Raw genomic sequence first — 15,362 nt, 5'->3', positions numbered from 1 at the left:
GCTGGTATACTTAGAACACCGAGAGCCACTCGGCTTAGATTTGGGAATTTGGTTGTCACAGTTTTGCTTTTCCAGAACTGCAAAATGTTGAATTGTGTATCAGTTTGGAAATCTTCAATATAGGAATCCTCAAATGTTGTTCTTGTGTACAAATCCACTTCATCGCCATCATCATGTACAGCAGGCTCTTCTCCTTGTCCTTGCCAATCCAGAAAGTTGTCTTCTACACCACTTCTCTTCTTTTTTGTTGGAGGTTGATTATATGCATGATCAACATGACTTCGTGTTGGTTCGTGGTGACCATGAAGAAAATGAGTATTGATCAAGTCTTTGACTAATCTATGTATTCTTTTCTTTTCTTCTGCGGTGAAAGGAATTAAAAATTTGAACTTGGGGTTAAGGAAAAGGCCGACATAATGAATATCTGTGATTTCAAATTTTTGTTTTAAACAGATTCGTCCTCGGTTCTTCAAATATTTCATAATACCCGTATCGTTTGGTGCAGTTATTAGGTTTCTTTCTAAAGTGCTATAACATAAGAAGACTGACTGAATGGTGGGATACTTGTCCCCTTCGAGAGTCAGAGATATCTCTAAAAATGGCTTTAAAAAATGTACCAGTGTCTCCACAACAAGCCAATCAATTCCATCCAATCTTTCTTGAAGACCACCACTGCTCATTAGAGATATGATGTCTGACTTATTTTTTAACACAGATTCCAGCATAGTGTATGTTGAATTCCATCTAGTTTCATTGCTTTGCTTGATACTTGTGTTTAATTTCAGATTTAATCCAGATTTCTTGTAGTATGCCGCCAGCTTTTTAACTTCCACGACTGTGGTTCTTATTGGTACTTCAAATGTTTCATTGGGTGACGAATCTGAAATGCTGCTGGAGGATTGTAGTTGCAGTGTATGTCGCAGTGCTGTTGCTAGCATGTGGCAACTACAGGGAATTCTGTGGAAAGACATAAGAGCATTTTTTATATTTGCCCCATTATCTGTCACAAAATATATGTGGCTTGCAAACTCTTGTACAGAAAATCCCAACATTGTGGAGATTGATTCAATAGCCTTTCTTATGTTTTCACCACTTTTTTTACCATCAGTAAATTCGGAAACTGTCAACACTTGCGACTTTAAACATCCATTAAGCATAAAATGTACTGTTAGTGACAGAAAATGACGACACTTCATGTCTGTCCACATATCAGTAGTGACTGATATAATTCCATACTCTTTGATTGCTTCTTTGATTTGTTCTACTAATATTTCTTTAATTGTTTTGGCTTTTGCATCAGCATGGCGCTTTAAAGTGTTCCTGGAAGGTAATAGGTTTTTACTGCTAAATATACCATGTTTTGCTGTAAGTTCTATGCAAGAAGTAATGAGACTTTGCAATCCTTTTCCTTCGATTGCACTAAAAGGGTGCATATCAACCGATACAAATCTTAAAGCAGCTTCCTCAATCTTCTGTTTAAAAACAGCAGGAACTTTACTTGAAGTAGTAGCAAAAGATGTCATCTTTAGCTGATTAGGTCGATTGGCCGCCTTTATCTGACCACAGCTGAACACATGGTGTTTTAGGTGGGTAGTTCCACTTGTTTTTCTTTCGTGTTTTAGAATTTTGTTGCATAATTTACATAGCACAAATCCAGAGTACAAATCATTTTCTTTTTTAATCAGAAGTACAAAGCTTTTCCAAACTTCACTTCTCCGGCTGTCGCATTTTCTTTCCACTAATTTATTGGCTTCGTATAACTTTAAAATCTCAACTCGCTCGTTATCCATTTTGCGAATAATAACTTCTGCTCGAAACTCCTACTTCACTATCCTGCTCTGCCTTTTTAAAATACAGTAAAATCTTTAAATGACAGACAGTGCTTGATGAGGCCATAATGGTCATCATTCTACTCCCATGACCAGCGTAACAATGAGATAAGTTTCGTCACAACTCCCTGAAGGAATTGAACAATAAAGTCTCAGCCGGTTTAAATCCCATGAGATTAAGGAAATTTAGCAAAATTTACTGCGTATGTATGAAATTCCGTTAAGAAGGCATATTTAAACCCGACTCCGGCTCCGCTCCGGCTCCTGTTTATTTTAATTTTTTACGACTCCGGCTCCGCTCCGGCTAGGCCAAATGTAGCCGGAGTCCGGCTCCTGTAGGAGTCCGACTCCGGCTAGTGGACACCTCTACCAGGAACGCCATTTCAATCAGTCGTTTCGGCTTTTCAATGTTGAAACGACCGCAGAAAGTTGCGCCACCCTCGGTAAACGTAACTGCGGTTAAGTTGCTTAATTCAATAAACTGCGAATAGGAATTGTATTAAACATTCTTTTGTACGAACTGTTTATCTTAACTTTTGTCCCACGCTAGCCTAAATTCCAGATCGCAACAATAGTAACTCACCCATACAGCACATAAAGGGTATCTGAGTACGTTGGCTATATAGTATATAGACATGCTTTGTATATGAACTCGTATACAACATATACAGTGTTAAGTAATGTACTAACGTTAGTGTTATATACATTTTTCTGTTTTCGTTTTTTAGAGTTATTTTTATTTAAATATAAACTAAAGAATCTCATGTTCTCTGCCGGGAATGCAGCACGAGTTTGCTCGTGATCTTTCATCCTCTTGTTTTTTCAGGCCGACGTCGCTGGATCATTCGCTTAAATTAAACGGTAATAGAGAATGAAGGCTTGTCTCATTTTACCCGACCCGACTATATATTTATAACTTTAGAATGGTGGAGGATGTCTGAATATAGTAAACTGGGGGGAAATGGGACATCATTTCATTTTACTTACTCGTGCCATTTGGTAGTAAACAAAGAACATGTGTCCTCACGACTCCCATATAGACCGTTGTTAATTGTTTAAAACACAATCAGGATATTTGGGTATTATGTGCTAAAGTGGTCACATCTCCCCCACCCTACTATATAAAATAATCGTTTTAAATCGTATGAACATAAAATCAACAAATGTTCTATAGCTTTTAAAACCACAACACAGCAGCGACCAAGACATTAATATTACTCTGCCGGTTTTTGCATCACGCTAGTTCAAATAGAGTTCAATAACTCAACACGTGTACATATGAAGTATGCAGTCGACACAATACGCCGCGATTATGTCATAGCCTACAACGATTTTACTAATAAAAATTAACGAACGCCATCCGAACAGTATTGGCCGCTTGTTAAAATGTTTTTAATCCCTTTGGTTAACAACATAACCATCTGATGTAACAACTACGTCATGTGTTCAGTCAGGCGTAACGAACCCAGTTCCAGACGAATGATTTCTTGCAAGGTTTTGAAACTTTTTTAAAAGACTGTTTGGGCTTCTCTGGTTTATAAACCAGCTAGTTTTTTTGTTGTTCCAAACCCTGATAAGGTATTGCCGAATGGCTATAGAAACGTTAGAATAAAATTTTAGTTTATACCAGAAGCCAAAAATAAAAAAATTACAGTATATGGTAGCCAAAGTAACAAAATATTTTTAGAAAACAAGTCGCCAAAGCTCGTAATACAAGTGGGGATGTCCGGTGTAATAATATGTTTGGTACAATTTCAATTTGTTTGTAGCAGATTTATATGCTGTAACTATATATGCTTGGTATCGTGGTATATACGGACGAAGTTGCACGGTGTCATTAAGGTTTAGGAGCGTCGTATCACACACGGAGATATCTATTATTGCGAGTAATAAAGTGGGCAAAGTCCACGATACACCGCAGATATAGTTCATAAGAATCTTATTCCTTCCGATAAAGAATCAGAATAAGGTGTAAACGCGATTAGGATTCGCGATTAGGGTCGAAAGATTGTTTCAATTGGTTCCATAGATTTGTTTTCGTACAAAAAGCGAGATAGCCCGAGGTATAATAATGAAAGGTTGCCGTCTTTTGTTGCATTTCCTCCAAACAAAGGTGTTCAATACTAAGTATGTATACGTAACTGTCCGTATACTGTGGTTTAAGTCTGTATCTAACTTTAAACAGAAGTGTTCGAAGTCTTTATTTAACTGTTCAATCAGTATATAGCAGTGGTTCCTAAACTTTTGCTTGTGTGATTGGATTTTGATTGGCAGCTCATTTACCCTCGAAAATACGAGGAATTAACTCTTGGGGTGAATTTACCCCAGTTTAAAAACGTTGGTTTAGAGTATAGGCTATGTTAAGTCTAATTTTACATAGGTCGTGGCAATAGCTAAGTTGGTGGTATAAATGTTAACTATGATGTAATGCTTACAGAATAGTTAATTATTGATTCAGAAATATGTAACTCAACCTTTGAGCAGTTGTGCGACTGCTGTATACAGAGATTCTAGCAAGTACGTGTTAATTGTCTCAGCATAATACAAATTCCTAATCGATGCTAATTGTTTGCGAGTAAACGGATTCGCTGGTTCAGTTGTTTCCGGACGCAGTTATAAAAAGATTATCAATGCCAGACAAAGAACAGTTGGATTGTCTCAAGACCAAAGTCTTCAACTCCATACAAGGATTAGTTTAATCTCCAACAGTTCATATCCTTACTACAATTAAAACTTGCTGACAGCGTAGTCTTATGTTGTTTGCGAAGCAAATACAGAATCTCAAAGGGTTTGTGAAGTTACGACCAACATACAGTTATAGGTGGCGCGGCGGTGACCAACTTTGCAGCATATGGTGAAGGTTTTAACAAGAAGGTGATACGACTTTTGTTTTGCTTGGAACCGACGAATGTTTGCGGCACAATAGAAACCTGAGGCGGCTTTATAGTCGTAAAGCGTGTCTGTTTAAAAAGTTTCAAAGTAGTTGATGGCACCAGACTTTAGTATGGATTAGGTTTGTAAGAGATTGGTGGGCCTCATATAGACCAACCGTGTTGGAAGAATTGCATTGAAGTGTCTTGTGTTGCTTTGTAAAGTACTGTAGGGTAAGATGGATACCGTTAGAAACTAAATATCCCATATTTTCTTGTGTTTTGAACAATTAACAACGCTCTTTTAGAGTTGCAAGGATATGGTTATACAGTTCTGTATTCTTTGTTCATGGGACGATAAAAGAAAATGAAAACATGTTCCATCTTACCCCACCCCACTATAATTTAAACAGAGAGAAATAAATAGGGCAGTCGTTTCGAATGGATCGCAGGTTACTTTCTAGTGGTTTGATTTTTAAACAGACTTGGAAGCAAAGAATGGTCTGTGATATAATAACACGTATATAATGTCAAAGGTTTGTTGGCAAACGTTGATCAACAAATTCATCGCAACCGTTTGTAATTTAAACATAAAGAAACTATTGTATGGGGAGATTATACGGGGCGGTCGTCTTCAAGTTTTGTTTAACTTCTGTGGTTGAACATTTAAACAAAGTTCATTTGTGACGTAATAACCATCGCGGCATGTTTGCATATGAACAATGCGAAGCTGTTTGAGGTGGAATAAAAGTGAAAACATCTGAAATGAAATTTTATACTTTGTTTATATAACGCGTATGTTTAGCCACGCTTTTATCTGGCACTTTTATATTAGTAGTTTTTTAACGACGGTTGTTTTGCTGTCAATTCCTTTCTCTTTGTTGTTTTAATTAACCTTAATTTCGTGAACTCATTTAAAGTGTAATTAAAAAATGATGTGTTTATTCTTAGCTGCGTAGGTTCATTAATTATGATCGCTGCTTATAACTCATTGAATGAGCAACAACGTTTCGACGAGGTTCGGCTGGTTGATGACGTCACAGATACGTCACATGACACGCCCCTCGTTGATAAGAAACATCATGGAATTATGTGCATTGTGTTGAAGAAACTTCATCTTAAGAAGAAGTATAAAGGTAATGGATTGTGTATGTTTAATTTATATGTAGGGTGGGGGAGATGGGACACCTTTAGCACATAATATCCAAATATCCTGACCGTGTTTGAACGATTAACAACGGTTTATGGGAGTCGTGAGGATACGGTTTTATATTTCTTTGAATGTTCTTTGTTTACTACCAAATGGGACGAGAAAATGGAATGAAAAGGTCTGCTATCTTCCCCCACCCTACTATATGAATGCGACTTTATTTATCCTCGCATGTCGGGCAACGGTAATCGTCATTAAAAACAGGTGTTCTTTTTAATTTAAGAAGTATATGCTGGTGTAATTGTGGTCTATATTTCATATCCATTACGTGTCATAACGCCGAACTTTTTATGCGACTAACTTCAGAAATAATAAAGAATATTTTTAGAATCCGAAATTTCGGCAAAAACAAAGTCACAAAAGAAGAAACCGTTTTGGAGGAAAGCGGATAAAAGCGGAAATGACGAAAAGATGACGCATAATGATAAAGATCGGTTAATCGGAGAGAGTAAAGAGTCCCTACCTCACCTAAACGCGGATGAATATACATACCGCGGCAAACGCGTCGATTTCGCACAACTTCCGGACAAATACGAACTTCTAGAAGAAAACGTTTGTGACGTCATATCGAGTTTTAACGATTCTGGAATCCACGATGAATCGGTTTGTTCCTCTGATGACGAAGAAAGAACTGATAACGTCACCAGGTTACATAATGACGTTAAACAACGAACGTTTAGTGATTACGTATCAAAGCAATGGAAGGGAAGGAGAGCAAAAAGAACAAGAAAGGTAAAGATGGTTTGAACCCCCCCCAAAAAACGACACCACGTATGTAACTTATTTATACCACGTATGTAACTTATTTGTTTTATACACCTTGTGCCCGCGTACGAGTTGGCACAAAAACGGCTAAATTTCGTGTTTATGTTTTCAACAGGCTATACGAAGAACCGGTCGAAATGTTATTAAAGCTTTGCAAGTCGGGTTCCAAACTCCTTTCTCGTTTATGGACGCGTCGTCATTGGCAACAGCATACCATGGCAACCGTGGTAGATGAAACACAGATATCTTAAGATATGTTTAATTCTATGAATGGTGCATAACGTATTGATACGCGCATGAGTTGGTTCGTATACGAATCTATTATTTATATGCAAACACGCAGTTGCAGGTTGACTGTGTGTAGATTGATGTTACACAATATATGCGGCATTGCAATTATATCATTTAATTGTTTGGAGTGATTTGAACTGTTATTAAAGCAATTCTATTATGCAGTTTGTACTTTTGTAAAGGAAGAAAAATATATTTCCAAAAATTAAGATTTTAAAAACCCAAAGTGTTGCTGGCTTGCTGCAATAATAAAATATTAAAAAACAAAACATCTGTGTTTTGAAATTATTAATATTCCCGCAACGTCACATTGGTGGTTAGCGCCCTTGCCTCTAGCTCAGGTGTTACAGGTTCGAGGCTCGGCGCTGCTACAAGTGTGGGTGTATGCAACTCTACAGCGATTGCTCCAACCTAGTGGTCACTAATGAGCTGTCCAAATTGTCAGCCAAGCTATTATATTTTCTTTTACAATATCAACAAATATATATTTCGTTTAATTAATCTTTAGAACTATGCTAATCACCAAAATTGAGGTTGTATAGACGTTGAGATATAGTGTATTATTAGGAGTGAACTTGGCGTATGTTAATGTTAAGACGAGAATGTGACATAAATAAATCCAAGTTGTCGGCAACACTGGAAGATTTAAGTTGGGCATCACTGGTAGGTTTTAATATCCTTGGTACAGCGTGGTAAGCCAAGCGTGAAGCACCACTCATAATTATGACATCACCAGAACGAATAAATAAAGCTTCGGGCTTTTGGTCTTTACTCGTCCCTAGGGATTAGAACTAAGTCAAGAACTGATGTAAACAAGATTTTTGAAGGTGGAAAAAATATGCTTTAATTTAAATGCAAGTGTTGTACTTAATGTTTTGCATTATATTTGGCCTTTAGTTTTTATAATATGATCCTTAATGTTATAATCAAAAACAAGTCTGATATGACAGAAACAGAAAGTTTGTTATGCATCTTCTGTAGCAGACAAAATTAAATGGTTATAACTTATAATGATGCAGCCAGTTGGTCAACTGTTGTAGACTACTTGAATCATACCACCATAGACACACAATATATTTTGGGATATAAGATCTTTATGTTTGGAAACCAAGGAATATTTGTTACAATGGTGAACTATTTAAATGAGATTTTTTATATTTACTGTTTCATTGCAATTTGCAAACACACATTCAGAATAGCTTTTTAAATCTAAGTTATCCTTATCCCATCTGTAGTTTTGCCACAAACACATCAAAACATACAAATAGTGTAACCCTTTTACAAGCATATACACATTATGCTTGTTTAAAAGTTTCAACCACCTCCCCCCTACCTCCAATAAGGAAGACTGCAGACAACCCAAAACTCAGTGAAACCAACGGAGCTTCCAAATACAACTCTGATGTGTCATCATGGGGTGAGAGGGCGTTACCAACGTGATAGTAGTTTACTATGGACGCCTGGGGATCAAAAACATTAAACTGTTAAAAACTTTTTAAAGTTTATTATAAAGGAAATGGTCATGAAGGAGGAAATTGTATTTATGAACCAATGCTATCTTGAAAATGCCAAGGATCCTTTGCATCGAAATTAATTAATTATTAATATATTTTGTTTGTCTTTTTGACTGCGATTACAGAGGGTAAAACTAAAATATGTAAACAACAAACAGCTTAAAAAAGTGCTTATTATAAACATGTATTATTCACCTCTGCTTTAAAATCATCCGTTCCAATCATAGAAGCAAACAGTTTGCTTGTTTTACGAAGTTCGCTTGGGAGTTCTGAACAAGGTTGTTCGCTGTATTGCTTGCTGTTCCAATTATGATGGTAACCCAGTGTTGCCCAACGTAGTTTCCATATCGGGCAACACTTTAGTAAGGATAGAGAATCTGTAACGAACAAACATGATTTTATTTGAGGAAAATCAATAAAACATGCCAGATTTTAGACGACAAGATGTTCATACACACTGGTCAAAAATTCACATACATTCTATTTGAATAGGAGACTGACAATGCTAGTGAGGTGAAATATATTTCTTTTCTATTAAACGAAAGGTTGAACTTGATTTTTGTCTGCTTCCTATCTCATAGCACGAGATCTTTCAGGTACATTGTGCTATTAATTAAGATAACATGTGTATACCGTTTTGAAATTTAATTACAATAACTTTTGAATAGTTTGACAGTTTATGTGTAAAACTGTAAATAGTAGATTTGTTTCAGTGTATGAGCAAGATAAGCTCTAAACATCCGTCATAAACAAATATAGAAGCTTCAATTATGCTGTGACCTGTGACCCTTAAAGAGTTATTAAATTACTGATAATGTTAACCATACAAACCTTCATACGTGCATGAACCTTTGCCCGCATTGCTTTGTAAATATTTACAACTTGATTCCCACATCTTATCTGGGTTGTCATCAAACGGATCCACGTTTGTTTCGTGAGGTTTCTTAAAATACTCGGTCACGCATTTATTCCCCCACATTCTTCGCCCTTCGTCAGTGAATGAGTTCGGAATAATAAACAAACCAGGGACTTTTTTAAGTTCATAAATCTCCCAGTTTTCTTTGCGCCTCAAACCAAGTTCATCAGTCAAGTCATTGGAAGGTGAAGGTACTTGTTTTACATTAACAGAATCAAGGTTTCGGGTGTTTTTAAAATCAATTACATCATCAAATGATGGCTGTGTGGCTTTTTGTTTGTAATATTTAAAAGTTTGTTTGAAAATGTTGTCGTTTGTCTCGTCCTGCATTTTACTCAGGCCCCCCTCGTTGTATGTATTCAAGCTCCTCAATATCAACGGGGCGACGACGAAATCGATCAGGTACGACGCGAAAAACCTCTATGGTGTCTGGAGCTTGGTTGGTTAGGAGTTGTGGCGATGCAGCGGCGACGTTAATTGCAGGAGGGGGTGTAAGCTTTGGTGACCACTTGACACGAGTTGGGAAACTAATCAATGGAACGTGAGCTTTTACTACTTGAATCGCTCGGCTCATAGTGCACAGTGACAACAATGAAGATTCCACAACAAACCACAATGAAAAAGAAAGAATTAATTTTTACTCAAACAAACTAAATGAAAAATATGAAAAAGAATTTTAGGCATTTTGATTATAAATATTGGCACTAGTGAAGAATCCTCCGGCACATAGCAGAATAGGCTGATGGAAAGTGTTAGAGGGTCAGTGGTTATAGGTGTTTAATAGTAGTTAGGGGTTGTTACTTGTTAGTGGACTAGTGGTTATCAAATAAGGTGGGGGAAGATTCTTCAGTAGCACCAAAATATATATTTTAGCCTAAATATATACTGTCCAGTATGCCTTTTTACAGTATTTTAACGTTTAAATCAGTAAATTAATATGACTTTAATGAAAATATCAAACTGCATCTTTGACCTCTATATCAAACTGCATTTGTTAAATTATTTTTTCTGCCACGACTGACATTCTGCCAAAATTTATTCGCGGAGTTACATAAATAGTGCTGCCAAACAAAATACAATTCGCAATTATTGTAATAAGTAAGCATATGTTGATTTTCTATACCTATTAAATTATGCTAAAATTTAATTTAATATGAATCAAAATCATACCTTTCTAAAGCACAGAAACTGTTTTAGGCATCTATCTTTAACATTCGTCAACACTTTTATAAGAACGCATTTTTGCCAGAATGACGCTGTAGAAATCCCAAAGTAAACGCATTTCAAAGCACTCATTTACTTGGGACCAAACTACTGTGTATTTGTAAAATCTTGAAATAACAGCACAATAAAATGACGGAACGTCCTTCCAATCCTTACAATGGAAACAATAGTCTAATCGACTGCAGTACAACTAAAAAATTTTCCATGTATAGAAACTACTGGGTTTGGTGAATAATGATGTAACTGCCCAAGGGCACACACGCCCACAATAGTAGCAGCGAAGAGCCTTGAATCCATTACCTCTGGGCTCGGGACAGGCACGCCAATCAACTGTGCTACCCGGACTTCCTGTATAGAAACCACAGGAGACTGGGTTTGATGCCCAACACAATATTATTAACAGCGTATATGTCTGTGGGTAAGGCACAGACATTGCTTCAACCGAATGATGTTATAACGACTGTTGTTGTCCCGTCACATGAGCATAAATAAGTTACATACGTGGTAACTCATAAGCAGGTACGAGGTGTATGGAACAGAACACCCATGTTATAACGACTGTTGTTGTCCCGTCACACGAGGATGAATAAGTTACACTTGTGTATCATTTAAATTAAACCTTATTCCAAAAAAGTGATAGACCTTTCATGTTTTTCAACCCAGGAACTATATTTACATGAAATGGAACGTAAACAACATGATTGCAAATTTAACACAATATTCAATAAAAGATAAAATGATAGTTTCTATATTTAACCGCAACTCTGCAAATTTTTCAAATGTTCTTCTGGAATATCGCAAGTTAATAAATTCTCTCTCCCGTCTTCTGGCTCATCAGAAATTAAAATCTAAAATTAAAAAGAAATCAGTTTACATAAGAAGGGCTTAACGATACAAATAAAGGTTAAAGAGCCTAAACACACCTAAATGAACATCGCTTTATTAGATAGAGTGTGTTTTTCTAATTCCAACGACTTGTTTTAATCGGTTCTGTATAACTAAAAATATTCCAGCTCAAACACCGTGAAATTCATAAAACCGATTTGAAACTTGCGTGGCGAAAAAATTTAGAAGTGTACTACCCACATGACAAATAACATCACAAATTTGTTAAAGTCGCTCTCATTCAGAAAGGCGACAGGCAGTGTTTTCAGCAAAAAAACGTGAAAACAAAAAAACTTAGGTTTCGCTTTTACGAATGAATCAGTCACGTGACTAGTACGTTCCTACGTCACAATCACGAAGCTCGTAGTAAAAAAAGGATAGCGCTAGAGATCACTGTTTGAGGACGAATATCTACGCCTATACTGAACCAATTTTAATAAGCAAAGTATTTTTGGAATCAATAAAACATTGCTCTTTGAATTTACCACAAAAAATAATGGTGATGTGGGGTGTGTTTACGCTCTTTAGAGTTTGTATGAAATATTATTGTTTGAAAGTCATTTTTATAATGACTTCCTTTTTTTTAATGAGAATAAAAAACAAAACACCCACGAAGTTACATACGTGGTAACTTGTAAGCTTGCACAAGGTGTATAAAACAGAACACCTGTGTTATAACGACTGTCATTGCCCGCCATGCGAGGATAAACAAGTTACATACGTGGTAACTTGTAAGCAGGCACAAGGTGTATGAAACTGAACACCCGTGTTATAACGACTGTCGTTTCCCCGCCATGCGAAGATAAATAAGTTACATCCGTTAATTCCTGATAGATAAACAACTAATCCACCTGCACAAGTTTTTCACAGGTCTCGGCCACATCAGTGTTGTCATTCTCCGTCTCCCATCTGTACAACTCACGCATTATCACGTATGTGTTCTTGTCTTTGACATAAGCTCTGCCAGATTGAGTGGCACATAACTGAAAACAATATACAGTAGTTATAGTAGATAAAATAACTGACAACGTTTAGCATGATGGCGTAAGATGGGACATGTTTTCTTTTTTTCCTTACGCAATTTGGTAGTAAACATAAACAATTTACAATAATATTGGTACTTCTAGATTCAACTGAAAACAATGTACAACTAGAATGAACTAACGAATAGCCTTTTAACTTAATTATCCTCACTGGGTTTGGGGTAATTACTGTTAAGTGATGACGTATTATGTTTAATAGGCATTTCTTCAACACCAAGTGTGAAAAAAGTTTAAATACTGTCATAGTTCGACCTTCCCACAAAAAGCAGACAAGATGGTGAGAAAACATGCAGCATTGCTACATGCAATATTGCTATACTTAAATAAAGTATTGACATTAACCCAACATTTGTGACTCGTACTATAAAGACTGTCCTTGCCCCATCTCACGAGGATAAACAAGTTACTAGCAAAACAGTAAACTTAAATAAATTACCAATGTCACTGCCTCCACCAGTATAACCCTCACATCTAGATCATCCTCCCTTTGTTTATCCGATGGCAAATATTGAAGGTCGAGTGGAAGGCGATCGTTGTCGTCGTCATCGAACTCTTCAGCGCCTGCTAGTGGGAGGAGCAAGTGAGGAAGAAGATCAACGTCCTCGCTTAGCAACCAATCGTGGCTCTCTGTGTATCAAATGGTTCGGAATCTTTTATATCAAAAATATATTTAAATAAAATCTATTTTTATCTGTCTTATACAATTGCCTAAACTGTCTGAGTGGGAAATTTAAAAGCACCAGATTTAAGTATGTTAGGATTCCCAAATGACACAGTGAATTTAAAAGGCTGTATCAATGTCTTTGGGAAATAATGGTTTTAAACACAGGTGTCACATTTAAAAAAATAAAAATAGGGAATATTCTAAATACAGTTACACTTATAGTTGTCAAACATAGGGAACCTCATTGATTAATGTGGTGAATGCAATATACTTTGGCTCTGCTTGTTTGTATAGACACCTAACAGCAGGGTAAAATCTGGGATGACATTGTTAAAATACAGTTACACTCATAGTTGTCAAACATAGGGAACCTCATTGATTAATGTGGTGAATGCAATATACTTTGGCTCTGCTTGTTTGTATAGACACCTAACAGCAGGGTAAAATCTGGGGTTACATTGTTAAAATACAGTTACACTCATAGTTGTCAAACATAGGAAACCTAATTGATTAATGTGGTGAATGGTAAATGCAACAGCATGATAAAGTCTGAACAAATAAAAGCTATTTTTTCATGCAATAGATTTAAAGTTGTGCAAAATAATTAAACTCTATGAACTTTTGAAAAATTATGATTTTGGGCCAAGCAATATTTATATAAAAATGATATTTATAAACATAGCACAACCAGAACCAACCATATTCAAAGCAACAGTTTCTTATCGTGGCAGCAATTCCACCCCTGCGTTTCACCGATTTCTTGTAAGTAAGGAAGGGAAAAAGTTGGTTCATTCGAATCTTGGATTGGTCGAGGAAAAATTGTCGAACTACAAAAAATGTTATTAAAATTTAAGAATATATAAAATGTATATATATATATTGCTTGATGTTTATTGTTGGATAATAAAAGAAGAGTTGCAGCTTGTAATGCATATACATCAACCCTTAAGTACAGTAGCTATGGATAGCAGGGTTGGCAAATTAACTTTAACATTCTGTACTACATTAACTGCGGGGGCGAATTCAGGGGGGGGTTAAAGTGGACCTTTATACCAGGGGGTTTATACCAAGTTTATTTACCATTTACTTGATGTTACAAATGTGATCCTACCTTCTGGAAGTTGAGTTAGGTTTGAGAAGAAAGCAGCCAAGTAATCCATACTACATGACTTATTGTATTCCACCTTTGAAAATATTTCCAATAGTTTTGCGAGTTTGATTACTTTGGAACCGTCTGGATAAACATCTGCCAAACATTGCGCAACAACCTTCGCCCCATCCTTGCCTCTTGTGAGGTTGTTTATTATGCTACAAACTTTGTCCGAAGATGGGGATTCCCTATCACAGATAACTTTAAAGAACTCCGGCAAGATTTCATAATTTTTCAGCAGGATCTCGGAGGCACGTCCGTACGTTGATAAGTTAACGATACAAAGGTAGCTTTCATTCACAACAGCAGGGTGAGAGTCCTTGGTTAGCGTCAGAATGCACTAGAAAATAATTAGGTATGTCATGTATGTACCTTTAGGTAGTTTAAGTAATAGTAATACATCAGGAAAATATTTTCACTAATAAAGTCAAGAATATAATGCTAGTGAACAATCCTTCCACTACGTTATCTGTTGTTCCAATAATATAATAGGTTGGGGTAAGATAGGACACCTTTTATTTAAATTTCTTGTTCAATTTAGTAGTAAACAAAAAACATTCAAATAAATATGAAACCGAAACATTACGACTCCCATAAAGTTTTGTCATTTATTTAAAACATGATTAAGTTATTTGGATATTACGTGTTGAAGGTGTCTCATCTTCCCCCACCTTACCATAATGTTCGTTTTTGCACACATTATATCTTATTTAACATTTACCATCATCACGCTTAAGGCTTAACCGCGTTACCTCTAACAGTTTCTTGTTATCAAATATTAATTTCTGACCATCAGGGGTTCCAGTAATAGCTAGAACGTTTTGAATCGCTGTAAGTTTGATTTCAAATCGTGTAGTTAGTTGTAGAAACTGCACGAGTTCTCTGCATGCTTCTTCCATTATAATCGATAATATGAAACTCTGGCACACCTAATGCAAAAACCTGAGGAATGATACAATTGACTGTAGGTGCATATTAAATATAAGTATATTTATACGTCT

General features: G+C 36.2%; 3 protein-coding genes across 3 annotated transcripts; 1 reads left to right on the top strand and 2 right to left on the bottom strand.

Annotated features, from left to right (window-relative positions):
* Positions 1-4,255: 4,255 nt before the first annotated feature.
* On the top strand, positions 4,256-7,125 carry LOC149727532 (uncharacterized). Its single transcript, XM_089889096.1, has 4 exons — positions 4,256-4,703; positions 5,651-5,835; positions 6,238-6,641; positions 6,790-7,125. Exons 1-4 carry the CDS (start codon positions 4,681-4,683, stop codon positions 6,907-6,909), a joined length of 732 nt encoding a protein of 243 aa, XP_089745222.1. The 5' UTR covers positions 4,256-4,680; the 3' UTR covers positions 6,910-7,125.
* Positions 7,126-7,418: 293 nt separating this feature from the next.
* Positions 7,419-10,187, bottom strand: LOC149727531 (nucleic acid dioxygenase ALKBH1-like). The gene is made up of 4 exons (XM_089889094.1): positions 9,311-10,187; positions 8,675-8,856; positions 8,299-8,425; positions 7,419-7,743 (listed from the first exon to the last, which is right to left on the bottom strand). The coding sequence occupies exons 1-4, from the start codon at positions 9,723-9,725 to the stop codon at positions 7,529-7,531; spliced, it is 939 nt and encodes a 312-aa protein (XP_089745220.1). The 5' UTR covers positions 9,726-10,187; the 3' UTR covers positions 7,419-7,528.
* Positions 10,188-11,262: 1,075 nt separating this feature from the next.
* Positions 11,263-15,326, bottom strand: LOC149727530 (co-chaperone protein HGH1 homolog). The gene is made up of 6 exons (XM_089889093.1): positions 15,114-15,326; positions 14,323-14,701; positions 13,910-14,038; positions 12,984-13,174; positions 12,356-12,487; positions 11,263-11,467 (listed from the first exon to the last, which is right to left on the bottom strand). Exons 1-6 carry the CDS (start codon positions 15,258-15,260, stop codon positions 11,372-11,374), a joined length of 1,074 nt encoding a protein of 357 aa, XP_089745219.1. The 5' UTR covers positions 15,261-15,326; the 3' UTR covers positions 11,263-11,371.
* Positions 15,327-15,362: the final 36 nt, after the last annotated feature.

This window comes from Ciona robusta, chromosome 11 (genome assembly GCF_009617815.1).
Source record: "Ciona robusta chromosome 11, ASM961781v2".
Taxonomy (NCBI): domain Eukaryota; kingdom Metazoa; phylum Chordata; class Ascidiacea; order Phlebobranchia; family Cionidae; genus Ciona; species Ciona robusta.
This window is presented reverse-complemented; position numbering and strand designations above follow the sequence as displayed.